General features: G+C 29.7%; 1 protein-coding gene and 1 pseudogene across 1 annotated transcript; both read left to right on the forward strand.

Annotated features, from left to right (window-relative positions):
* The first annotated feature begins 2,970 nt into the window (after nucleotides 1–2,970).
* Nucleotides 2,971–4,811, forward strand: LOC111618935 (annotated as a pseudogene).
* A 6-nt stretch (nucleotides 4,812–4,817) lies between these two features.
* Nucleotides 4,818–18,005, forward strand: LOC111618939. The gene is made up of 3 exons (XM_023360565.1): nucleotides 4,818–5,112; nucleotides 7,646–7,771; nucleotides 16,925–18,005. The coding sequence occupies exons 1-3, from the start codon at nucleotides 4,818–4,820 to the stop codon at nucleotides 17,689–17,691; spliced, it is 1,188 nt and encodes a 395-aa protein (XP_023216333.1). The 3' UTR covers nucleotides 17,692–18,005.
* Nucleotides 18,006–27,395: the final 9,390 nt, after the last annotated feature.

Below are 27,395 nucleotides of genomic sequence, written 5' to 3' on the forward strand. Positions count from 1 at the left end.
GCGATTTTCCATGTTGAGAGGGCAATTAGCAACAATTTATATTTTGGGGGTGAAAAACAATTTTATGGGCGATATAGTAAAACATTATATTAAGAATAATTAGATATTTTATTTGTTATATCATACAATAATTAAACAAATAACATTATACTAGTCACTAGTCTATTCAAATCAGTACGAATTTGGTATTAGCCTTGGCCCTTGGCATCGGAATTTTGAAATGAAGGGGGCGATACTACGTAACGGTTTTATTGAAGGGGCGATACTACGTAACGGTTTTATTGAAGGGGGCGATACTATGTTGAAGGATGCGACGATTCGTTACAGGTTGAGAAACACTGAATTATCAGAAAACTAAAGAGGGCAACCTTTGGAGGCAGGAAGGAGTGCTTGCCAAAATTTCCCAACTATTGTTGCTACTCCCTTTTGCTATGGACTTCTGTTTGTTATTGTTGACATTGTAAGAAGTAAAGATCCTTATTGACATGGTAACTGCCATTTCCATAATGACTGACAGACTTCAGTGGAAGCTTCATATGGTTTTAATTAAAGTATCACTGAATATCTCTACCTTGGATGGAATGCTGTTAAACATCCATGGGCAGTGCATGGTTCAGATACAAGCCAACTCTTTAGTCACCCTGTTGTTTCTTGTCATGGCTTAATCTTTGGATAAAGATAAAGCCATGAGATATCCTTATTGGCTACAGGGTCCAACTCATCTATTTTGAAGCTGCTAAATTATCTCTTATACTTTTATCCACCAAATCGACATCGATCATTGCCAGTTACATATGACCCCAGTGCTCTCTGCAACAGCTGTGCTGATAATCTGTGATCCCCAATGTGTAATGAAGATTGCCATTTGACAATAGAAAGAAATTTAGTTATCCCAAACAGTTTGTTTTTCCCAGCAATGGTCAACTGAAAGAATGAATTACTAATGGCCAGCTGGCTCCTCTACAATTACTACCTGCCAGAATCCATTCATTCTCATGTCAGTGGGAAGTTGATACAAAATCCTTGCTATCACTGCCATTGCTGAAATCACTAAAGCTGATGAGAAGTGAAGCACAAGTCAGTAATCAACCTAACTTCAACCAATGAGTGATGCTTTGACACTATTGTCTATTTATGCAAATTTTTGGATTGGACATCCTAGCTGGATGAGCTACCATCAACATTAAACATTGAATTCATACGTGGTATCATCCAGCTATCAAACAAGTACCTATTAAGACTCATTGGCCAAGTAGAAGATTATCAGTGAGGAGGCTGACAAACGTTAACCTAATAATCTATATGCAATAACAATGAATATTCATCTAACTTATTTTAAGCTACAAAGTTAAACTAGACTAGTCCAGAATATTAAGCTGGATGGTTTGCACTTCTCAGTCTCCAGGAAACTGTGATTGAGATTTTGAGAATATTTGGCAATACTTCTAGGAGTGATTACAATGAAAGGAAACTGCTCCTGACATCATAGTATCTACATTTATGCATTATGAGAAGTTATTTGTAGTACAAAATAGACTTATTTCAAATAACCATAAATTAATGCAGTTATTACATGAAAGGCAAAGAAGAAAGCAACATAAGCTATGATTACAGTTATTAATGATTTGCTTTGAATACAAGAAATTCCTCAGTATCAAAATTGTCGAATAAGTTAGCTCAAGTTCTTTATCTGGCCCATTTCAATCTAGTTTAAACTTTTTCAGATAGTGCAAAATTTCTTAAGGTAAGACTCATTAAGCTAGTTTAAATTGCTAATACTGTATGTACAGGTTATAAGGCATAATTCAATTGTCTGAATCCCCACGGGCCTCATCAGTTATCTTAACAATGATGTTCAATTGAAAGTGGTGATTATGCATTGACTATTGGAAATTAAATGTCATCAAAAGAGATTTACCTGCTCCAGGAGTTGATAATGCCCTAGATTGTTTACAGAAGACCCAGTATTCTGTCAACAGACCTAAAGTTCAGCTATTGGCAAATTGAAGTTGACAGCAAGATTCAGAAAAGACAGCCTTTATTACTCTTGAGTTATAAGTTTTGGATCCTACCATTTGGACTCTGCAAAGTATCCACAACTTTTGAATGGATGGGCTATTAAAGGGTTTCAAATGGAAGGAACACTTGTCTGTTACCTTGACAATGTAGTCGTGTTTGCTCTATTTTGGCTTCTCCAGCATTTTTGATGGTCCTTGAATGTTTCTGACACTCAAATCTGTAGTTGAAACCTGAAATCTAAAGATTCTTGATCATTTTTTTGACAGGAAAGGGATTTAGTCCAATTCCAACAAACTATGAGCAGTCCTTGACTTTCCCATACCCATCAACCTCTGACAAATTTGAAGCTTCTTAGACCTTTGTTTGTACCGCTGTCACTTTACACTTAAACAGTTCATCACGATTACTCATCTCATCCTAATCAAAACTTGGTGGTTTTCAATAGAAACTCAAGCAAGCAAGATGCCTTCAATTAGCTGCAGACTGCACTTACTTCCAACCTGTTCTAGGCCTCTTTGATTGTAATACAGTAACTTAATTACAAACCAATGCTAATGGCTATGGACTATCATCCTTGCCTAGATCCAGGCTTACTGTCTAGTCATTATTTCCTATGCAAGCTGCACTTTAATGAAAGTGAAGGCAAGCTATTAGGCAACAGAAAAGGACTGCCTTGCTATCATTTGGGTCATCAAAAGATTCTGGTCATATTTGAATGGATGTGCATTTACACTTCTCAAAAGTGAAATTGCAACATTGTGAAGGAATACCTGTAGCTACGTGCAAATTGCAGCACCTGTAGAGATGACAGAGATATGCAAATGATATGTTTGTGTATACATTAGGTCATGCAGTATTCAGTTTTGCGCTATAAAGACAAGCAATTGGCTTGGACTGTAAATGCTATCAGCTATGGTTTGTGGCAGCTGAACTTTCGAAGAAGCATAGAAAATGCCTCAGAGACAACAGCAAGCTGAATACCACTAGTTAATAGTTGGGAAACATATTCTGGAGTTGTAAGACCTTGATTTGTCAATGTGCACAGTTGCCACATATGTTGGGCATGATTTGAGTACCATCCAGCAATGTGTGACATGATGAATGCAGGAACATCTGTGAACCTGGCAAAGAGGGAGTGGATGGCAATAGTGCATGACAGAGTGCACAGACTGGCATATTTACCAAATGGTCTGTTGGGACCCATTCACCACAGTACATAGCATCCAAAGCCACCTACTGCCTACAATGGGTGCATCTGTGTCCACCCAAACCATTCATAACAGGTTGCATGAAGTTGGACTGCACACATGGCAACCAGCAACCAGGATGCCATTAAAAACTCGACACAGGGCTACACACCTGGCATGGTGGCATTGTCATTGCAGCTGGGCCATTGAATGGCATTGGGTATTGTTTACAGATGAATCCTACTTCTGTCTGTGGAGGAATGATAGCTGTGGACAGGTGTGATGGTATCCCAGGGAATTCTACTTGTCAGTTGCATTTTTGCGAAGTGTCACACCAGCCCCACATTGGGCATCATGTTTTGGAGAGGCATCATGTTTGATCAGCTGATAGCCCTGGTGCACATTTACATACTCTGACAGTGGACATTTCTGATACTCTGACAGTATGTCACACAAATTGTGAGGCCTGTGGTTCTGCCACTGGTCCAGACTGCACCTGACATTGTTCCAGCAAGATAATGTTTGATCACATGTCGCAGGTGAACTCTCACCAGGAAACCCATCTAAAACCTGGAGAAAGAATTTCTTTAAAAGGATTTGAACTCTACCGCAAGGATGATGATGATAGCCACAACCATGCCAGTGGAGGTGTGGTTATTCTGGTTTCAAATCACATCCCATCCTTGCCAGTACAAATAACCACTGATTTGCAAGTTGTGGCAGTCAGAATTTCAGTTGGTGTAACTGTCACTTGCCACCAGATATCAGAGTCAATGATAATGAATTGGATAACTTGGTTGAACAGCTGCCAACTCCATTCCTTTTACTCGGTGATTTCAATGGTCACAATCCAATTGGGGCAGACCCGACATCAATCATCAAGGCAGAGCTATTGAGAGATTTATAGGCAATCGCCAACTGTATTTATTTAATACTGGAGAAGTGACATACATTCCATGACAAGAACATTCACTGCCATTGATTTATCATTAGCAACTCCAAACCTGTTTTCAGCATTTACATGGGGGGTTGGATATAATCCACTCTCTAGTGACCACTTCCTAATATTTCTAAAATATTGAGGCAGAGAAAGCTGTGGAACAGTCCATCCACCATACTGGAAACAGCCAATTGGCCTGCATTCTCCTCTATGGCCAACATCTCTGAGGAAATGGTCAATATTGCATATATCAATGATGCAGTTGAAGCCGTCACTTCCAGTATTATTCAGGCAGCTGTTAAAAACAATGGGAAAAACATCCGAAACCATGGTGGAATGAGAATTGCAAGGCAGCATACAAACAACAAAAGAAAGCATGGGGGATTTTTAGAAGATACCCCACTGCTAGCAATTTGATTGCATTTCAAAAAGCAAAGGCAAATGCCAGAAAAATAAGAAGGCAAAGCCAAAGGGATTCTTGAAGGAAGTATGTTTCTAGAATAACATCTTTCATTAGCTCAAAAGTAGTCTGGGATAAAATCCATAAAATTAATGGGAAATATGCTCCTCAGTCTCTGTCCATGCTGGAAAATAATGGCACAATAATCAGTGATATACAGAGTATTGCTGATTTGTTGGTCAAAACTTTTTCATTTTCATCCAGCAATATAATGTACTTGAAAAATTTCCAAGCTTATAAAGTGCAAACAGAAAAGCAATATCTAAACTTCCATTCCTCATCTAATGAGGAATACAATGTGCCATTCACCAGAATAGAACTACATACAGCAATCTCTTGCTCGGGTAATAGTGCTGTAGGCCAGGATAAAATCCACTACAGCATGATTAAAAATCTGTCAAACAAATCCCTTAGTAATCTTCTGAATCTGTTTAACAGAACATGGACAGAACATTCTTTTCCTGACTCTTGGAGGCTATTGATTATTATTCCCATTCCCAAGCCAGGTAAAGACCACAAGAATCCTTCTAATTACAGACCAATCTCTCTGACGAGTTGTCTCTGTAAACTGTTTGAGAAAATGGTAAACAGATGTCTGATGTTTCTCTTAGAAGAAAAGAATTACTTTTCACCACATCAGAGTAGATTTTGTAGGAACAGAAGTACCACAGACAATTTATTAAATCTTGAAACATCTATACACTAAGTGTTTATTAGATGACAGCACTTAGTGTCTGTGTTTTTTGATATGGAGAAGGCCTACGATTGCTGCAGGCGATATGGGATACTGTTATCTGCACCAATTTGGATTGCAGGATAATTTGCCAATTTTTATAAAAAACTTCCTACAGAATCGAAGATTCCAAGTTAGGATGCACCACTTTGTCTAAGTCTTTCATACAAGAAGAAGGTGTTTCTCAAAGTTGTATTTTGAGTGTGACTCTCTTCCTAAAATTAATAGCATAGCTAACTGTCTCCCTCCCAGTGTGAAACACTCTTTGTATGTGGATGACTTGCAGATTTCCTGCCAGTCTAGTAACATGAATTTTATTGAGAGACTACTATAAACTTCCCTAAATCACATGGACAATTGGACCAAGACCAATGGTTTTAGTTTTAACACAGAGAAGACCTCATGCATTCACTTTTGCCGAAGGCGTGGTTTACACCTGGATCCTGAAATGTACCTAAATGGGCTTAAAATTCCAATGGTCAATGAGATTAAGTTTTTGGATGTTTTGTTCAACCAAAAACTGCCTCACTTGTGCAATTTGAAGAGTAGATGTTTAAAATTTCTGAACCTTTTAAAGGTACTATGCTGCTCATTCTGGGGAGCAGACAAATGTTCTATGCTCAGGATTTATAGGGTCCTTGTCTGCTCTAAGCTGGATTATGGATGCATTGTGTATGGCTCTGCACAAGAATCTGTTCTTCGGATGCTGGTTCCAATCCACCATCAAAAATTGTGTTTGTGCACTGGTGCATTTTGAACCTCTCCTGTCCAAAGTTTGTACATTGATGCTTATGAGCCTCCACTATCCCTCAGGAGAGAACAGTTGTCTCTTTTTTATTACATTAAACAGAAATCTCAGAATAAACCTTTAGTTGATTGTACAGTATTAGATACTCAGCTGAAAAATTATTTGCAGCTCGCCCAAGGAATGTCCCTAGATTCGACATAAGAATGGAGAATGTAAGCAACATGATTGACCTGGACACAAGCAACATTTCAAGCCCAAGGTTGATAGTACAGTAGATTCCCCTATAACACAGGTTCATATAACACGGATTCGTATAACATGGCAAAAAAATTGTGATCATGTTCGTATAAATACGCTAAAAGAGACTCTTATAATACGGTAAAACGTCATTGCCGACTTGTGTTGCGACAGGATTGGTTGAATCTGGACCAATAGCAGATATTGCAGAGATCGTTGAATTTAAACAAGCACTGGATCTACTAAAAACATTTATTGTTCAATGGCCATAAAAATTATATTTTTATTAATGATGTCTCCAAAGTTCAGCAAATTTTTCGCAGAAAAATAACTTATTAGAAAACAGCGCCCACCATTCGATGAGCTGCTCCATGACGAAAACTAGCTTAAGCAATGGCATCATCAAACGGTGCACACTCAGTAAGTAATCTTACGATTTTTTGTTTATAAAATAAATACGACTTACATGAACCTATAACCGATGTGTATCCAATTAATCTATCATAGACGAACGTTTTCTTAACCCCTTCTGGGTTCTTCTTCAGGTGAAATAGCTGGATCGAACACCATAAAAACGAAATTTGAATAAATCCGAACTTTGTTGAGTTTGAATCGTTCTTTTCGTTCGCTTATTCCGTCACGCACTATGTTTGAAAGCGTTCAGAGCCAACGATCAATGTTCGAAGTCAAGAGAAAGATGTTATTATGATATTTAAAAACGTGCTTGTGCGATACATAATTATTTATTTAATGTTGTTCTCACACGTTCCCCTGTAGATTTTATTATATTTTAACACTTAATAAATATTATTTCGTTGTTATTCTGTACGTAGTAGGTTTTGCCACGCCATGGAAAGGCCGATTTCATCCCTTGAATTAATACAAGTGGATGTGTCGTATGCCCTAAAAATTTCCATCTCTTCCAGCCATTTTAGGCGGTGAATGTGGGGTGTGGTGACAATTATCTGCGCTTTGTTGAAGTCCGCCACTATTTCAGGATCAGTGGCATAGGTGGATAGTGATGTGGTGTGTCTGTTGTGCCGAATATCCGAGATGTGCTCATCTTGGATATTCGGCACAACAGACACACCACATCTGTTGGTCAACTTCTGTGATAAATGTCGACCTTAGCTTAAAGAAGTTTCCTAAGGAATCCACTCCATATAACATCGACAGACAGCATTTTGCAGGAATTTAAATTAATTAATCTATTAATTTAAACTTTAAAAACTGAATTTTCAATTCTCTTATATTTATTGATATTTAGTTTTGAAAATATATTTTTTATTCCATTGATATATTATAATTTTTTTCTTTAAAGGTGAATCAAATGTTTATACTCTGGGAAACATTGGTGCACATAGAGTGGTATCAACCAAATTGCCAGCTGTTGGTCATTCAAGAGGTGCAATGATAGCTGCTGGAAACACTACAACTCGTTTATTGGGTAATTATTGTATTGTTTAATTTAAAATTAATAAATACTTTTTATAGATAAAGTATATTTCATTGATATAGACCAATGGTATTCAAACATTTTAACAGTACGACCCCAATGTAATTTTCTGCAACCCCAAATGGGGCCACGACCCATAGATTGAATACTACTGATATAGATTATAATTGCCTTTTATTTCTATTAAAAATCTAAAAGTAATTTAATAAAAATACCAATAGTTTTATTTAATATACAATAATAATCAAATTGTACAATTATTTCATTCAAAAATGTTGATATGACCTCGTATATCCACAAGTTTCCAGAGACGGTTTATGTATTTTCCCATACTGTCACACCACCATCAAGATACTGCAAGAACAATGGAATTGCAGAAGTGAATTGAGAGTATAATTGATTTTGAAATGACTAATAGAAATTTGTTCATAGAATAGAAATAGAAAATGACCACTTTGTTAGTAATTGATAGACTTATATTTTAAATTATAAAGAGAACACTTTCAACTGTTTTTACACAAGTTTAAATTTTTTCTAACAAAGAAAAAGTGTGCTACTTGCATGGTGGGGAAATATCTTAAAACTGATACAAATTTCAAGTAAAATTAAGAAAACCTAAATCTTATTTTTTAATTTCTTTCTCTAGAAAATAATTGGAAAAATTGCTTTCTATTATTTTACTAATGTTTCACTGTTATTATCTATTGGGAAATATTTATATTGCCATTTAATTCATAAAGTAGTCCAAAATATTCACAGAATATCATAGAATTAAGTCTAATGCAAAGTTTCTTCTATAAACTTGACTTGTATTTTATAATTTATTTTCAGATGGACAGTTGTTTTCAGTAAGATTGAAGATGTGAATGATGCTGTTGGGACTTTAATAGAGCTGTAGAGAATGCCCATAGGAGCAAAAAAGTCAAAATAACCATACCTCAAAATGTGAACCTTTGCAAGATATAGCTCTCTAAAATCAACCTAAAGCCTATTTCCAGGTGCTATGGGGAGTCATGTTGTGTGCTCTGCTAAGCCTGTTGCATGTTTAACAGTCAGTACAGCATGGTGATCAAACATTCTAATGATATTTATTGGCAAATAATAAAAAGTCTGACACTCAAAACCATTTGTGAGATATTCACCTCCAAATGTGGAACCCAACAGTGGCAGTTCAGACTGTTATCTCACTTGCAGATGTCACTTGCAGATGTCATGGTTGCAAGCAAGTTATAACTTGCTTGCAACCATGCAGAGCAGAGTGTTGGTCAAGGTGAGCAACAGTGAGCCTTGATGATGCAGAGTATGGAGTAGCACTGGTTCAAGGTAAAGACTGTTTTCAGTCAGTAGAAGTTAATGCATTTATTATTTCTTATAGGCACTGATTGCTATGCCTATAACAAATAATAAATGCATTAACTTCTACTGACCTAAAATATTCTTTACCTTGAACCAGTGCTACTACCGATTCTCCATGTTCACGTCGTATAGTCATGTGCTTCAATGCTTGCTATAGCTTGCACCTCCACACCTGGGTGGGCAAGCTCCCACCCCCTAAAACTACATAACATCAAGTACTCCATGAACAGTCAAATGGGCTACTTGAAGCCAACAGTTGCATGACTAAATAGTTAAACACAATAGTCTTAATGGAGCACACAGCGCAACATGCAATCATGTGCAGCTGATTTCAGGGGGCTGTATCATATCTTGCAAAGGGTCACATTTAGAGTTATGGTTACTTTGACTTTTTTACTTCTATGGACATGCTCTGTAGATCTGTTAAGGTCCCAGCAGCATCATTCACAACTGCAATTGTACTTATTTGAATACCTTATTGAAAGTAAAGCTTATGATTACCAAGCAATGTTTAATTGTAGGAGTCTTGACTTTTATAATTATTTTTTAAGTGATAAAGTGAGTGAAATTTTAATTGATAAATTGTCGCAAAACATTCATATCCTTAAGATAGGGATTGTGATGACTCTACATTTATCTGCAAGTAATCATTTTGTATGGACATGCGTGTCTAATGATAGCAAAATTATTTATTTAGTTGGATGTACTGTACATGCATGGCTGGTTACCATTCTCTTCTTCAATTTTCATCATGTGAAAATGAATGTAACTGGAACAGTTGAATACATGGACAATCTCAAAGCATACAGCTTTAAACTACTTATAAAGAACTCTCTGGCTATTATGGCTGTCAACCACTGCACAATATCTACCTGAACTGGTTTTATAATGCATATTGTCAATGAAAAACTAAAAATTGCAGACCTACACTAACAACTAATAGTATCTTAATGGCTGCTAGGACATATGCCCTTGTGTGGCAGAATTCAAAAACACATTCAGGAAACTTGTGGATAAATTAGTATATTATTTTATATATCAATGTTGTTACTACAATAAAGTATAATTAATATAAGTGTATTACTACAGATGCATATGGGCAGTGAGCTGCCATGCTGCTAAGTCTCTAAATTATATCATATTTGAAAAATGGCTAATTTTTTGCTTTCAAAATAATAAATTTACAAGATATCTCACAAATAATGCAATTATTCTCATTATAATAATTATAAAATGTTAGAAGATTAATATAGACCAAGTTTTACATTTAGTAATGCCATCTAGTATTGGTATATTTAACTATTTTGCAGGAAATTTTACATTATCTCAACTTGTGTATACTATACTCTAACCAATAACATAGATTCTTTCAAAACTATTATGAAAAAAGGTGGCTATTGGCCTTAGTATATAATGTTTTTATAAAAATATTAGATACTAAAATGACTTATATATCTCAAATAATCAATCATAATTTGGCAAAAATTTTGATTGATGAGGTGGACTACTATTGATGATTGAAGATAGATGGATTATTGCAGGATCAAGTAAAAAAATTATTGGATGCAAAGCAAAAGAGTAGAACTGTTTCAAAAAACCTGTCAAGAATTCTTGACCCAATGGGGAAAAGATTAATTTTTTTTCGACAAGCTAGAGTAAAATATGATATTTAATATGTTCTTTTATAGTAATTGATGGGATTTTGGAATATAATCTTTTCTATGCAATAATTAAAAATTAGTAACTGGTACTTAAGATAATAAAGTAAGATAGTTTACTTTAAAAATTAGTTTTTTTTTAAAGATATAAAAAAATAATGAAATAGAAATTCAGATGGTCAAATAATACTATGAAAATACAGTAGAGCATCAATTATCCGAATCAATTGGGGACTGGGGTTGTTCAGAAAATCGATTTTTCAGATAACCGATTATGTACAAAAAAATATATTAACCTACCCCATGTTGAAATTTGTTCAAATCCTGGCACATCCTTAAGTACCCTCTCATGGTTGCATCAGTGCTGCCAGCTAAAACACACACACCAACAAAAATAATATTGATGTAGCCCAAGATATAGTCGAAGTTTTCAGCGCCATAGTACTAGTGGAAATTTACATTTGCTGACTGGAAAGCTTTCAGTTAATTGACGTTTCGGTTGATCGACATTCGGATAATTGATGCTCTACTGTATATCAAGTGATATTTGAAAATAGGCTACAAAATCATTATGTATAACTATTCTCTATAGCAGAGGTTCCCAACTTATTTTTATCAGAGAACCCTTTTCACCTTAATGATAAATGTTGGAACCTTGCAAATATCAACAAATTAAAACATACTAGTTGAATTTACTAATTGTAGCTGTATATTCGTTCAGTGAATGGTTGTCTCTTTAATCCAAAAATATTTCTCTCAGTAGACTATCTTACAGCAAGTCAGGTCAATAAACTCTTTTATTGTATTTTCAATTTATATGCATTTTGAACTGGTTTCATTTTCCAGTCCCTCTTCAATGCTCTAGAATTACAATTACAGATATTGAGTTGACAAAAATACAAATTAAAAATTAAAACGAGTAGAGATGTCAAATAACACAACGGAAACATTATTACCAGTACCTTTAAGAACTTTACACACTTCTTTTTTCTGAGTTATATTCATACAGTACTTGTATTTATCATATGAAATTATTTTTCTTGGTGTAAACCATAATATGATTAAACAATATCGCTATAAATAATAATAATACAATCATAAAACCTATTTACAAATAAGTAATTAAAAACCTTAAAAAAATTTTTTTTTAATTAATTAATTAAATTTTTAAAAATTTTTAAACAAAAAATACATACAGGTTTTTTTATTTTATATTTTTTGAAAATATTCTATTAAACTGATAGTTCTGTGTGTAAAACGTAATATAATGCAAATATTGCTAAAAAAAAAATACAATCATAAACCCAATAATAAGTAAGTTTAAAAAAAATTTTTTTTACAAAAAATATACATACAGGTTTTTTCTTCAATATCATTTGAAAAATATTCTGTTAAACACTAGTTATGTGTTGTATAAATTCAAAAAAGGTAATCCATACACAATAACTTTTACAACCTTTGGTGTTTAAGTTTTACAAACAGTTCACTGGTTTATTGTTACGCCCTCTATAATTTCATACCATTGTTGTTCAATTTGCATTCCATTAGAGACATTTGCAAGATTATTGTTACTATGTTTTACAATTTCAATATGTTCTTTAAATTTTCTTTTATATATATTTTTCTCCACATGTAGGATTTTAATATTATTTCTATCAATATTACAGTTACTATTTTTAATATGGTTATACCAAGGGGAGTTGTTATATTTTAATCTAATGGCTGCTTCATGTTCTTTGATCCGTATTTCTAAAGCTCGTCCTGTTTCACCTATATAATTTTTTGGATTTTGGCAATTACAGTTGATTTTATAGACTACACCTGTTTTTTCAATATATCACTATTAGTTTTATATGTTTTAAATCTATTAATGTGTACTTTATGTGAAATTTTGTTGGTCAAAGCTGGGGCCAAGACTATATTCTCTTTTTTAAGCATTTTATTACAATTATCATAAATATTAGTGATGTATGGGGAGGCTTTATATGTTTTGTTTTTTTTATTTTTTATATTAAATCTATTTTTATAATACAGTAATACCTCGACTTACGCTACCCCGACTTACGCGAACTCGAAGTTACGCGATTTTCAAATCTCATCGATTCGTCTTTTGTTTGAGAGCCACGCAACTCTTGATTACTCATTTCCCCCACACTATTGTTCAACTTACATGTTCTGAGATGTAGCACGGAATCGACACATAGCTACAATTTATTTTGTGTTATTTATTTCTGTGTTTGTTATATCTAAGGAGACTTAAGAGACTCTATGTGGTGATTTCTTGTAACCGTGAATGAATCAAAAGACGAGATAAGATTAACGAGAACATTCATTAGCTTGCTTACATCTGACTTGGATTTTACACAAATTGCGAAATTATACCCTGACTTACACGAATTCAACTTACGCGGTTATCACTCAGTCCCACCTATCGCATAAGTTTGGGGTATTAGTGTACTGTGTTTTCCAAAATTTTAAAGTTTTCTCGGGATAACTGTTCAGAATGAATTTTTGTTCTAATTCATTTAATTCAATTTTTCAGTCCTTTCTGTTGGTAGTTCTTGTGTATATATTTTTTAACTCCATTATATATGTATTCTTTTTTATGGTATCTGGTATACAAGAGTGGTATTTTATTTTATTTACGTTGGATGGTTTTTTATAAGTTTTAAACAAAAATTTATTGTTTTCACTTTTTATTGTTATATCTAAAAAATTACAGTGGTGCCTCGTACAACGTACTTAATCCATTCCAGGTGCACGTCCGTTAAGTGAAACGTCTGTTATACGAAACACATTTTCCCATAGAAATACATGTTAAAACATATAATTCGTTCCGCAGCATAAAATAACCGTACTGTACTATAAAAAATGAAAATGGAACAGACACCGATTATGCCAGGTAGTCAGATGTTGTGAGGAGGAGGTGGAAGAACACTTTCTTTACACATTCATACAGATACAGACTTTTTACACATTGCAGAGGGTGTTTTTTTTTATTGTTTTTTAATCAGAGTCAGATTCAGGAGAGGCTACCGGAACTTGCAGGGTCAACTTCTCTTGTTCCAGCCTTTGTTTTTTGCCAGCTGGCTTCTTGAAAAACATGACCAAGGTGGTCTGTTTCTCTCTCTTCTTTAACACCTGTCGGAAATGACGGACAAAGGTGTCATCGTAGAGATCATTGATCCTGTTGGCCTCAGCTCTGTTTGGATAATGAGTGTTGGTAAACTCCTGAACCTCTCCCCATTCAACAAGAAAGTTTTTGTCAACTTTCACTCCTGATGATTTCTTGCTTTGTTTCAATTGAAATCACCTTTCTGTTTTTTTTATAAGCCATGATGAATTATAAATGACTTAACTTGCCAGATTATATGATACGAATAATTCTTTATTAATTAAGATCACTAAACACTTCTACGAGCTACTCTTGCTCCGTTTGTTTTTTACAACCTCTTTTCGTCCCGCCACCTCGGCATCTAGACAATTACATTTCGTTTATTTGAATCATCAACATATATTACATTACATTTCTACTTCAGATATACTAATAATACATTCTAATAATACTAATATATCCTAAAAATAGCAGATTGTCATTGGCAACGGCAAAAGAGTGGAAACATCATTCACACTTGTTCGAAAAAAGTCCATTGTTTGTCTCATGTAACTGCCAAACGGAAAGTCCGTTGTTCACAGCAAGTCTGTTATTCGAGGCACCACTGTAATTTTATTCTTTTTTAAATTCTATATCAAATTTTATATCTTCATTTATACTATTTACTGTGTTGAGAATTATTTTATCATTTGTTATTTGATTATTAAATACCACTAAATAATCATCTACATATCGCATTACAGTTTTTACTCCTGGGATGTTTTGTATTTTTTCGTCCACCTCTTTCATTACTAATTCAGAAAGTTTTTGTCCCATCTTTGACCCCATACTAACACCATCGATTTCTCTATAAAAATTATCATATACTACAAAATAATTTCTTTTATATGCAAATTGTATTAGATCTATTAAAGTTTTATTTATTTTTAATTGTATGAGACTGTTTTTTACTAATTTCCATTTTATGTTAGGGTACATATTTTTTACATCTAGGCTGATTAATGTGTCTGTTTTTTCTTTTTTAATTTTTTGAATAATATTAATTGCTTCATCAGCATTTTTTATGCTATTTTTAGAGTTATCAATACATTTTGATTTGTTTTTTAATATAATTTTCTAAATTGTACAGTATCGAGTATCTGAAATCAACAATAGGTCTATATTTTTCTTCTTTTTTACATATAGTGAACATATAGTGAAATGCATATGAATTGAAAATACAATAAAAGAGTTTATTGACCTGACTTGCTGTAAGATAGTCTACTGAGAGAAATATTTTCAGATTAAAGAGACAACCATTCACTAAAACATACTAGGTAACCACTTTACACAAACCAAAAGTAAAACTACAATTAAATATAATCAAAATTAATTAATTAAAATTGAAATCAAATCAACTGAAAATTAAAACAATGTTTTTAAAAAACATTTAAAAGTTGTTTTGAAATTTTTAAGTTGTAAATCAAATTTACTTTTAAATTTGTTATGTGTGCAGTGGTGACAGAACATTTTGCTTTTAATATATCATTATTACTTTGGAAGAAAACTGGCATAACTCAAAATATTATTTTATTATAATTTTTTGATTATGACATAATCAAAATGAAAATGTAGTAAATTTTTATGTGGAAGAGTGTCACAAAAGTAACTTGCGTATTCAGCCACTAGGGAGCAGTTATGTGGGAGATAAGCGATATTCAGTTAAACTTTGATTAAATCTTTGCATGAGATTTTCTCAAAACTAGTAATTTTGAGTTGTGCTGGTTTTCTTTCAAAGTAGCAACTGTTTTTATCGTTTCCATTACCTTGTCAAACATAAACATTCTATCATGATTTTGGTTTCTCCTGTTACTGATAAATCTGTCTGCCACTGTTTTTAAAACTACTGTATAAATAACTTAGCATGTGTATAATCTTGGATTGAGTCCTCATATCATCATACAATGACTCTATCTGAAACTAGAACAATTACACCTTACATCCCAAATCTGCATTGGCACATTCATACATCACTAGATTCAATGGACTTTATTGTGGAGCCCCAAATTTTTATTGCTGGAACCCTAGGGTTCCACAGAACACAAGTTGGGAACCCTGCTCTATAGTGAAATGGCTCTTAAATAAAATATTATTTTATTATAATTCTCAAGATTCTTCTAAAAATTTATAGCATTTCAATGAATAAGTGAAATTCTAACTAATAAGTATCTAATGAATACGAGGGTTATTTTTTAAATAAGGTCTGTTTGTGAATGAGAGTGAGAATGACATGCAATTGCAGCAGTGTGCATGAGCATCTGCTTTCAGCATGCTTTGCACGTGTTTAGATACCATTTGCAGCCGTATCATCTCTCTGTGTGCTGAACTGTAGAAGTTTATAATGTTTAAGAAAATTGAGTTGCCCGCCGACTGTAAGATACAATCTGTTACTCGATTTCAACACAAAAGATCATGGTAACTGTCTTTTGGGACAGGAAAGGAACTTTCTTAGTGGATTTTATGCCAAGAGGCACAACAATCAATTCTGACACTTGTTGTGACATTGAGAAAATTCCGCTGTGCCATACAAGACAAGCGGTGTGGCCAAATGTCTTCCAGTGGCAGGCGGTAGATTTCTTTGAAGTCGGAATTTTAAAAATTTTTGAGCGGTATGACAAATGTTTGAACAAAAATGGAAATTATGTAGAAAAGTAGATAAAAGTATGTAGAATATGGGAAAAAATATATTTTAATGATATTTATAGTATTTTTCTTCTTATTAAAACACGGACCTTATTTCAAAAATAGCCCTCGTAAATTTTTTAAATCATTTAGAATGTTAAGTTGAAAATTTTTCTTATATGAACTTGGAAAAATTACAAAAAATTTCCAATGGATGAACTTTAAGGTATCTTCTTTATAGTTCCTTCATATATAAAACGTATAATTTACTTATAAATTAATTTAAATACTTTTAAATTAAATATTTAATGAAGACTGCGAAGACTGCTATAAGAATAATTTTTATATTTTCAGGAACATTTCAAAGAGTAGAATATATTTTTTTAGTTGGAGTTGCTGGTGGAGTACCACATTATACTGATTATTCAAAGCATGTCCGTTTAGGAGATGTTGTTGTATCTGTTGCTCCTGAAGGTCTTCAAGAAAAATTTATTTATATATATTGTGAAAATATTAAAAATTCTCCAGAAGGTAATGAGTCAAGTTCTAATTCTCCTGAAAAACATAGTATTAAAACATGGTGCCCACCATGTTTTGAATTACAAATGATAGCACAACAACTGTGGAATCAAGGTCTTATTAATCCAGATAATAGACCTTGGGAAAATTATATAAAAGAAGGACTCAAATCACTTCAAGGACAAGAAGCAGTTTTCTCTCGTCCTCCTCCTGATTCAGATAAACTATATATGTCTATTGGTGGAAAAGATGTAATAGAAGTAGGGCATCCTCAACCACCAGAAGGAAGTGTTGACTATCGACATCATAATATGCCTGTAATTCATTTTGGTGCTATTGGTTCTGGAAGAATGTTAATGAAAGATGACTCTATTAGAATGGAATTTGCTAATCAATATGGTTTGATGGCATTTGATACAGAATTTGATTCTGTAGCTGAATCAGTTTTTGGTAATAGAAAAGATAATTATATTTTTATTCGAGGTATAGCAGATTATAAAGATGGTACAAAAAAGAAAGAATGGCAGCCATGTGCTGCTCTAGCTGCAGCTGCATTTATGAAATCAATTATTTGTGCTTTAGATCCTTGTGACGATGATTAAGTTCCTAGTAAGGTTTAATATTTATCTCAGATCTAATGCTCACAGTTGCACCTAAATTCCAAAGGATACTTAAAATGAAAATTATAAAAAAATATATACAAATCTTATTTTAGTTATTATAATAAAGATCATCCAAAGAATTGAAATCATTAATAGTGATGTCCAAAATTTTTTAATCAATTTGATTCTATATAATATATGAAGAAAACTTTTTGAAATTTTAATAATTTTTTTCTAGTCAAAATATTCATAAGTGAATTTACTATATTCATTCTTCATTACAATTATACTTCATCCATGTTGTTGTTAATTTTTCATTTTATACTGTAATTTGAATTTATTTTATCTAAATTTCAGAAAAGTAAAATACTTATTAAATAATTGGATAAAGATATTATTTAAACAATTATAAGATATATAATTTTAAAATTTCTATGTACTTAAGAGAATTTCCTCTTGAATGATATTTAAGAACATTTTACAGTATTTATTTTATACCATTAAAATACAAATTGTGAAAATTGATCACAATTTATTCAGCATCTTATTTTAAATAAATATTTTTACATCATAATCACTTTCAAAAACACTTGTATAAATTTACTGGTGAATTTTTTTTATTTTTTGCTTTTTGATTCTGTCAGAATTGTAAATGGCAAAAAATAATTTTAAAACAGTTAAAAATTAATATGTTAACAGAATATTTTCAAAGGTATTCTTTTTTCTTCAGTTTCCATAAACTTCCCATATTGTATACTATGTAAAAAAAAATTACAATTTGTAGGCATTTATTAGTAAATTCCACAGATTTTCAGAATCAGTCTTAAAGGAAATGTTTAAAAAAATAGAAGAGAAACAAGAATAATTTTTTAAATTTATATTAAATTATGAAAAAATTGTATAATTTGCAATTTATCAAATACTTCAATTTTAATGAAGATTAAATTCTTGAAAATTATTTAAATGTTTTGATTCTTAAGTTAATAACATTTAATTAATTAATTAATTAAATTTAAATATTACTTTTACATTAGAATAAAATAAAATAGCTTGTATTTATGCTATTGCAAGTAAAAATTTTTGTATTTTATTTTGTACTATAAAATGATGGTTGTTTAGTATTATTTTTCTTGATATTAAACAAATCATTTTATACTATAGTTTTCATTGGATTTTTGATTTTAAACATAAAGTATTTATTTTAAAATCAGTTTAAATCATTTATTTTTTAGAATCAATTATGAAATAGTATAACACATCATTATATTATTTGATTTGCAAACATAAGGATCAGTAATTTTATATTAAAATTATGCAATTCTTCCAAATGAAACAACATATATAAAATGGTTTATCATATTTAATCATTGTTTGGTAGAAAATTTGAAGGTCAATCAGTGAAAGATAAATATATGATTTAATTAATTATGCTTTTTCTGAGATATGTTTGAAATAGAGCAGTTCTTTGAGATTAATGGTTTTTCCATAATTGAAACTAACGTTGATTTTTCTTTGAAAGAATTGCTTTTTACAAAAAATTGAAAACAGAATTTGTTGAATATCAATTAATCTTATTTGCTTCAATATTGATAAATGTAAGTACTATATTTCTTTTAAGGTGTTTTTTTAATATAATTTTATTTGGTCATTATGTAGATCATTGTTTCATTGTTCCTGTATTTTTTCTGAAGAGAAAATTTGTTTAATCTGAAATATTGACAAAAATTATTGTCAAAATGATACAAATAAAATAATATTAAATCAAAATAATAATGAGAAGCATTTTGTGCAAATAAATTGCATGTACTATGAGAAATATCTACTACAAAGCATTAAAATTCAATTAAAATATGAAGATTTTTGAATATTTTCATTTTATTACATCTAAAATATCAGAAATGCTTTTGGAACAAAAATACATTAAATAGAATTGGAATATTTAGACTGGAAAGAAAAAATTGCCTGTCTTTGTCTAAATCTTTCTCATATATTAAAACATTTTTTTTCTTTTTTAACTCTATCTCTACCCTGAAGACATTAAAGAGAACCTTCTCAAGCTCTTGGATTCAGTCAGGCCCACAATGAGACAGCCAGGTGATACATTTTTCAACATATCTAGGTCAAATCCTCCTTGAACATGTCTGATGATTCCTCAAACCCTGATCTCTCAGAATTAGTGCTCTTATGGTTTCATCTATATGATTCAATTTAAGAATAGTACTTGATTTTCTATGTTTGATTTCATTTATTTTCTGAATATAATTACAATATCCATCTAAAAAGTTGGTTAGAAATTTTGTGTTATTGAAACAAATATATTTAACAAGTTGCACATTTTTGTGTAATTTGTTAATGTTTTTGACTAATTTGAATTAAAGTGATTGACATTAATTTCAATTTCTTTCATAAAACCTTCATGTATTCATACATTATATTTTATACGGATATAATATGAAAAGGGAAATATCACATAAATCAGGCTTAAAGATCTAGGTAACTCTTACATAAATTTTTTTTTCCATTAAAATCTCAAACTAAATCTAAACATTTGAATTTCTTCAAAATATTAATGGTCTAAATATATTCTTTGTAATGTTTTAGATGTAAGAAAATGAAAATACTTGAAAGTCTGTAGATGAAAGTAGATCTTTTTTGTTTTTAATATATTTATTTTTAATAATTCATCATTTTTGNAGTGAATGGTTGTCTCTTTAATCCAAAAATATTTCTCTCAGTAGACTATCTTACAGCAAGTCAGGTCAATAAACTCTTTTATTGTATTTTCAATTTATATGCATTTTGAACTGGTTTCATTTTCCAGTCCCTCTTCAATGCTCTAGAATTACAATTACAGATATTGAGTTGACAAAAATACAAATTAAAAATTAAAACGAGTAGAGATGTCAAATAACACAACGGAAACATTATTACCAGTACCTTTAAGAACTTTACACACTTCTTTTTTCTGAGTTATATTCATACAGTACTTGTATTTATCATATGAAATTATTTTTCTTGGTGTAAACCATAATATGATTAAACAATATCGCTATAAATAATAATAATACAATCATAAAACCTATTTACAAATAAGTAATTAAAAACCTTAAAAAAATTTTTTTTTAATTAATTAATTAAATTTTTAAAAATTTTTAAACAAAAAATACATACAGGTTTTTTTATTTTATATTTTTTGAAAATATTCTATTAAACTGATAGTTCTGTGTGTAAAACGTAATATAATGCAAATATTGCTAAAAAAAAAATACAATCATAAACCCAATAATAAGTAAGTTTAAAAAAAATTTTTTTTACAAAAAATATACATACAGGTTTTTTCTTCAATATCATTTGAAAAATATTCTGTTAAACACTAGTTATGTGTTGTATAAATTCAAAAAAGGTAATCCATACACAATAACTTTTACAACCTTTGGTGTTTAAGTTTTACAAACAGTTCACTGGTTTATTGTTACGCCCTCTATAATTTCATACCATTGTTGTTCAATTTGCATTCCATTAGAGACATTTGCAAGATTATTGTTACTATGTTTTACAATTTCAATATGTTCTTTAAATTTTCTTTTATATATATTTTTCTCCACATGTAGGATTTTAATATTATTTCTATCAATATTACAGTTACTATTTTTAATATGGTTATACCAAGGGGAGTTGTTATATTTTAATCTAATGGCTGCTTCATGTTCTTTGATCCGTATTTCTAAAGCTCGTCCTGTNTTAACTATTTATTTAAAACTACTACAGACATCTTTGTAAATTTCTAATTTCTTTCTAATGCATTGACTTGACATTGCAGAAGATTTTAAATTATATGAATCAATGGCAATTTAGGCTTCTCTTTACTTAACGATCAATGAAGTTTTATAAAAAAAAATATTTATCAAAACATTATTAAAAAAATAAAAACAAGAGTATATAGTTAAATAAAGTTGCATATCATGTTAATAACAGACAATTTAAGAATTGTAACAATATTTTCAGACCTCATTCTTATCTATTTATATACTAGTTGAACTGTGCTCATTGAAAGTAAAACTTATTTATTTAATCAATTAAATTTTAATTTAGTAATTATAACTTTGTAATTTTAGTTAATGCATATAAGATAAATTTTGAAGGGATAAATTTTGTATATACATAATGTATATATGCATATGAACACACTATGCCAAGTTAAGCTTAATCTATGAAAGTTTAGAAGACCATGGATATAGATATCTCCAGTTGGTGTATTGATAATTAATGTTTATTGTTACAGTCTAAATTAATATGTCTGGAAGTAAAGATGGAAATCCAAGTAGTGTAACCACTGTAGAAACATAATTGGCTGGTAAAAAGAAGTTCAAATTAGTCATGCTCTTGATTGATTCCAGAATTTTATAAATTATTTAATTAAATCCTAATTTTTAATTGTAGATAGATCTAAAAATAGGGAGACTCACTGCTTATCTTTAGACCAAATTTTGTTTAATTAACTTGAAATATTGCTTAAAAATAGATATGTGATTTGTTAAAGTTAATCATATTTCAAAATATTAGATTAAGACAATAACATAAAATAAATATCTAGGATAATTAAGATATAAACTTTCAAAAGTTACTTTTAAAATTAATTATTGACCTTCTGCCTTGTGAGTTCTAAGAGGGCCTTTTTATCAAGCCTAAGTAGGTCTAGATCAGGGATAGGCAACTGTTCTCTATGTAAGGGCTGCATTTTGAAACTTTTGAAATGACATAGGCTGCATACAAGAGAAAAGAAGAAAAATGCCAGTAAATCCCAATTATTTATTCATATATAATTATAAATTAGCATAGGTGTACTTAATTTAACTTCTGGAACTGATGTAAATGTAATTTATTGGAAATTATTTGATTAAATATTAGTCACTGCTAGTTTTAAATTAGTTTTGATGTGAGTCTGTTAGCTGGTTTCTTGTTTTAATTTTTACTAAATTTATTGCAGGAAAAACTATTCACATACATAAGTTGTAGAAAATAATGTTTGAATTTTTGATGCATACTTCCTTAAGCTGGGAAATTGATATATTTATTCATATTTTATGCAACATGGGCCACAAAAAATATTAATGCGAGACGCAGGTTGCCCATCCCTGATCTAGATCAGTGTTCCGCAACCTTTTTCTACTTGTGGCACACCCATGACTCAACATGGCACACCAAAATGTTATTTTCCTCAAAAACATATGATATGATACTATTAATGGAATTATGTAATGCCACTAACCTATTATTATTGTTATTAAAAGACATCAAACCTGTGAGCAAATTTATTTTACATATAATTTCTTAGAATACATAAAAATGCATGGCTTGTAATAAAGAAGAAACAATCATTATTTTATTTCATCAGTGTTGCGGCAGAGAATGAAATACAAGCTTAAGAAACACAACAACTGTGATAAAAATATATAAATAAAACTTGAAATTAACAGAATATGTAAAAATTCATGTTGCACCTTTCACCATGTGACGGCACACCAGTTGCGGAACACTGGTCTAGATGATGATGGATGGGGGACCAATCTATCCAGGATGGACTGCCTATAAATTCCTGGAATTTTTCAATCCATTTGGATTTGTTTCTGCACTCTAGAGCAACAGAGTGCTCTGCTCTGCCAGTCAGTTATGAAATATTAAAAGAACAAACCTCACTGAATAAAAATATGTAGTGAATTAAACATTTTAATTTACATTATGATGTAAATAAATTCACATAGAGCTGATTATTAAGACAAACTTTGCCCATACTTCAATGGAATAATGTTCAAAATTCTTCATTTGCATTCTTTGATGACAAAAATAAGATACATCCATAAATTTTTATTTCATTTAAAATTTACTAAAAAGTCATATTTATTGCTAAATTACTAGATTTTAGCAAATATGGTTATTTAAATATAGTTGAACTTGTCTATCTCAAACATGTTTATATCAAATTAATAAGAAGACATCTGAAAGTAAAAAGTGTATTATGATCAATGTATACTTTAAAAATATTTTAAAAATGAAAACTTTGATTGTTAAAGTTAAAATAATAATATTTTTTCTGATTTTTAAGTTGAAATAAAAATATTAACTTTAAAATATGTTATATTTCAGAAATTTACATTTTTGAATATTTCACAATACACTTATGATTCCTTTCATGACACATCAATTGAGTAGTTTCATAAATAGATCGTCCCTGCTATTATGCATTTTTATAGTTTTCCTAAGTTTTCCCTGAATATAATGTTATTTGGAAATTTTATTGTTCCATTAATTAAATTTGCTCTATACTTATGTATAAAAACTATTACTTATAATCATAACCATCCTAAATAAATAAATTTTAAAGAGTGAAAGCATTCTCAAATAATTTGTTATGGATCTAATTTTAAATTATATGATTAGTTATTGGAATTTTGTGTAGGAGCTTTTTCTTGCCTTATAAATATATTACTAATATAACAGATTTATAATAGATATACTTGTCAATATATCTTTTCTAAACATTAATACAACTGATATATTTAAGTAAAATCTGTGATAAATTAACTACAAATTTTTGTTTTCAGAATTTAAAGGTAAAACGTGATTAATTTGACAAATCATTGTATACTAATAATGTTTTTACATCTAATTATATTTACTACAATATATAGTTTTGACAAAAGACATTATTGCTCTGGCTATAATCAAAATTTTAGATATTAATATCATATGTTGTTGTTAAATTGATAAACAAAATTATTGAATATAATTATTTAGCTTATATTTGTATGTAAGCAGTTATGTCAAAAAAATGCATTTCCTTAGATTGCAAAGTTAATCATTTAGTTATTTTCTTATTTGTGTATTTTTATAACAGCAATAAGAAAATAATTGACAGTTTAGAAGAAAAAAAAATGGGTAATGTTCTGGATCATAATATTTTATCCGTTGTTTGCATGATGCTGAATAATATAATAATTTTTAGTATAATAAATAGTCTGCAGGTTATAATTTTTAACACTCAAAAAATTTATAATGTAATTTTATACAACTTTTAAAGTTGTGTCAAATGAATAAATAATTAAATAACAATTATTATTAATGTCAATAACTCAGTATAACATACATGAATAATATTCAAAATGAAAAATAGAGGCAAGCATTATTCTCTTTTCTACACTAAAGCATAGTTAATTACAAATTATTTAAATAAGTTTTGCATTATTAGTTGGTAATTTAAATAATTGGTAATTAACTGTGCTGTAGTGTAGAATAGAGATTTGTAATTCTTGCCTTTTTTCATATTCAAGTATTGTATGCTATCTCAGACATAATGGATTGATCACTATTGTATTCCATTATTGAGAATCATATGATGATGATATCACTAAAAATCACATGATTGTGTATAGGTAGTATTTTAGTAAGTTGTATTTATAACTGCAAATTTAATTCTTGTTTCTCTTCATAAAAATTCCACAAATTTTAAAAATACAATTTTATTATGACACACATTTTATATAAATATGAAACAGTTATGATATGTTTATTTTTAAAATTTTGGATATCATTTCTTTGGATGAGCAAAATATAAATAAAAATTTAAAAAAAATTAATTAATTAAATATTGTAAAATAAGATCAAAATCTATATTAATATGAATTTAGATTAAATATACAGCCATAGAAGTTAAGTAAGGTTCTTCCATTATAAATATTTTTGGAAAGCTCAATCTTCAATATTATAAAACAAGAAGATTGTAAATGATGATGATAAAAATTATAAACTGTAATATTTAAAATTATAGTATAATATAATTTCTCATTTTTGTATTATGTTGTTTGGATTCAGAGTAAAAAAAAATACAAATAAACACACTAACACCAAAATTCAGCAACAACAAAAAAAAAACTTTAATTGGCAAACAAATGTTTTCAATCATTTTAATGGTCGTCATCATTTTTAACTCAGTAAGTTTAAGTGGAGATCATAATTATAACAAAATTTTTAAATAAAAAGATGCTCCTTTATTCCTATAATAAGACAAACAATAATTTATTTGAATTAACACATACGTCATTCATTACACACACTGTTGCGTCTAATAACATTAATGTACCTTTTCATTTAAAAATTGTGTTCTAATTATGATTGCCATTTGAATCTACCAAGTTAAAACCTGAAGATGACCATTTAAAACAGATGAAAATGTTTGTTTGCTCTTTTTTTTTGTTTTTCCTGCTGGATTTTGATGTTTGTATGTTTATTTGAACTGTATTCAGTTGTACAGTGTATAAAGAAATATATAAGTGTGTTAAAAACAATAAATTAGTACAAAAATTTTAATGAAGATTTAAAAGCACTCTACATTATCAAAATTATTTCATTTTATGTTGTATGAAATCATATTAAACAAGTCTAAATATATATAAGAGAAAATGAAGAACCTTACTAAACTTCCATGTTTATTTGTTGATATTAGTTTAAAATGATATCACAATTTGATTTTTTTAAATGTGCATCTCTGAAAATAAATCTATTTTTATAGTAAATCAAAACAAAGATTTATTTGTTATTTTATATTAAATAATCTTACTGTTATCATATATTAAATATAAATATGCAAAGTTTGGATTAATAAAAATTTACATGTTTCAGTAATTTATTTTTATCAGATAGAATGATTTGTATTTGTTTAATATTTTAAATTTAATCAAATTAATAACATCAAAACTGTTATTGTATCAATGATTTTTCAAAATTCAAAATACTTTTCAAATTACATGGCCATAAAATATATTTTAAATAATAATTCATATTTTACTATTAAAAATATATTTATTCAGTATAGATTGTTTTTTTCTAAATGTTTTGTTTAAAATTTCTCATGTGTAAGTTTTGATTATAAGATGGAATATAATAGATAATATTATGGATACATTCTATTTACTTTTTCCAAAATTGATTTAATTTTATATTGACTTAAAATTTTATTTTCACAGAAATAGCAAATATCTAAGAATATTTGTTGTTATAAAATTTTTAAAAAATATTTTTAATGTAATATGTGACATTATATATATAGTACTTAACTTTATAGAATTTATATTTATTTTGTTTAGTTTAATTATCATCATAAAGTTTACAGTTCAATTAAATGTCTTCTCAGTTCTGTATTTGATTATTTATGTATTTTTTAATGCAAGAATATCCATGTATAGAAAAGTTGAATATAAAAGTAAGGAAACCATTTTTATCTAAATGTATTAATTTTGATTTTTATTATTGATGCTAATGTTCAATAGAATATATTCAGTTGCTGAGAAGAATAAATACCTATATATATAAAATTCTTTTGATATTTTTAAATATACAAAATATTTATAAATTATATTTATTTGTTGATTTATATATTTAATAAACATTCAATACCAATCATAAACTAAATCTCATATAAAAAAAATTGAAATTATTTTTTTGATACTTATGTTGTTATTTTATGTTAGTTATCATATAATGTCAGTTAAAATTGCTGATCAGTTAACAATTTGCAAAATGGTAAATGATAATGATGGATGTAAGATGCGATTATTAACAATTCTTCTATACTCCTTTGCCGGTGTAGCCATTAAAGGCACTTTAATAGCTACACCGGCCAAGGAGTATAGAAGAATTGCTATAAATCT

This window comes from Centruroides sculpturatus, unplaced genomic scaffold (genome assembly GCF_000671375.1).
Source record: "Centruroides sculpturatus isolate CEXI.00-Female unplaced genomic scaffold, Cexi_2.0 scaffold66, whole genome shotgun sequence".
Lineage (NCBI taxonomy): Eukaryota > Metazoa > Arthropoda > Arachnida > Scorpiones > Buthidae > Centruroides > Centruroides sculpturatus.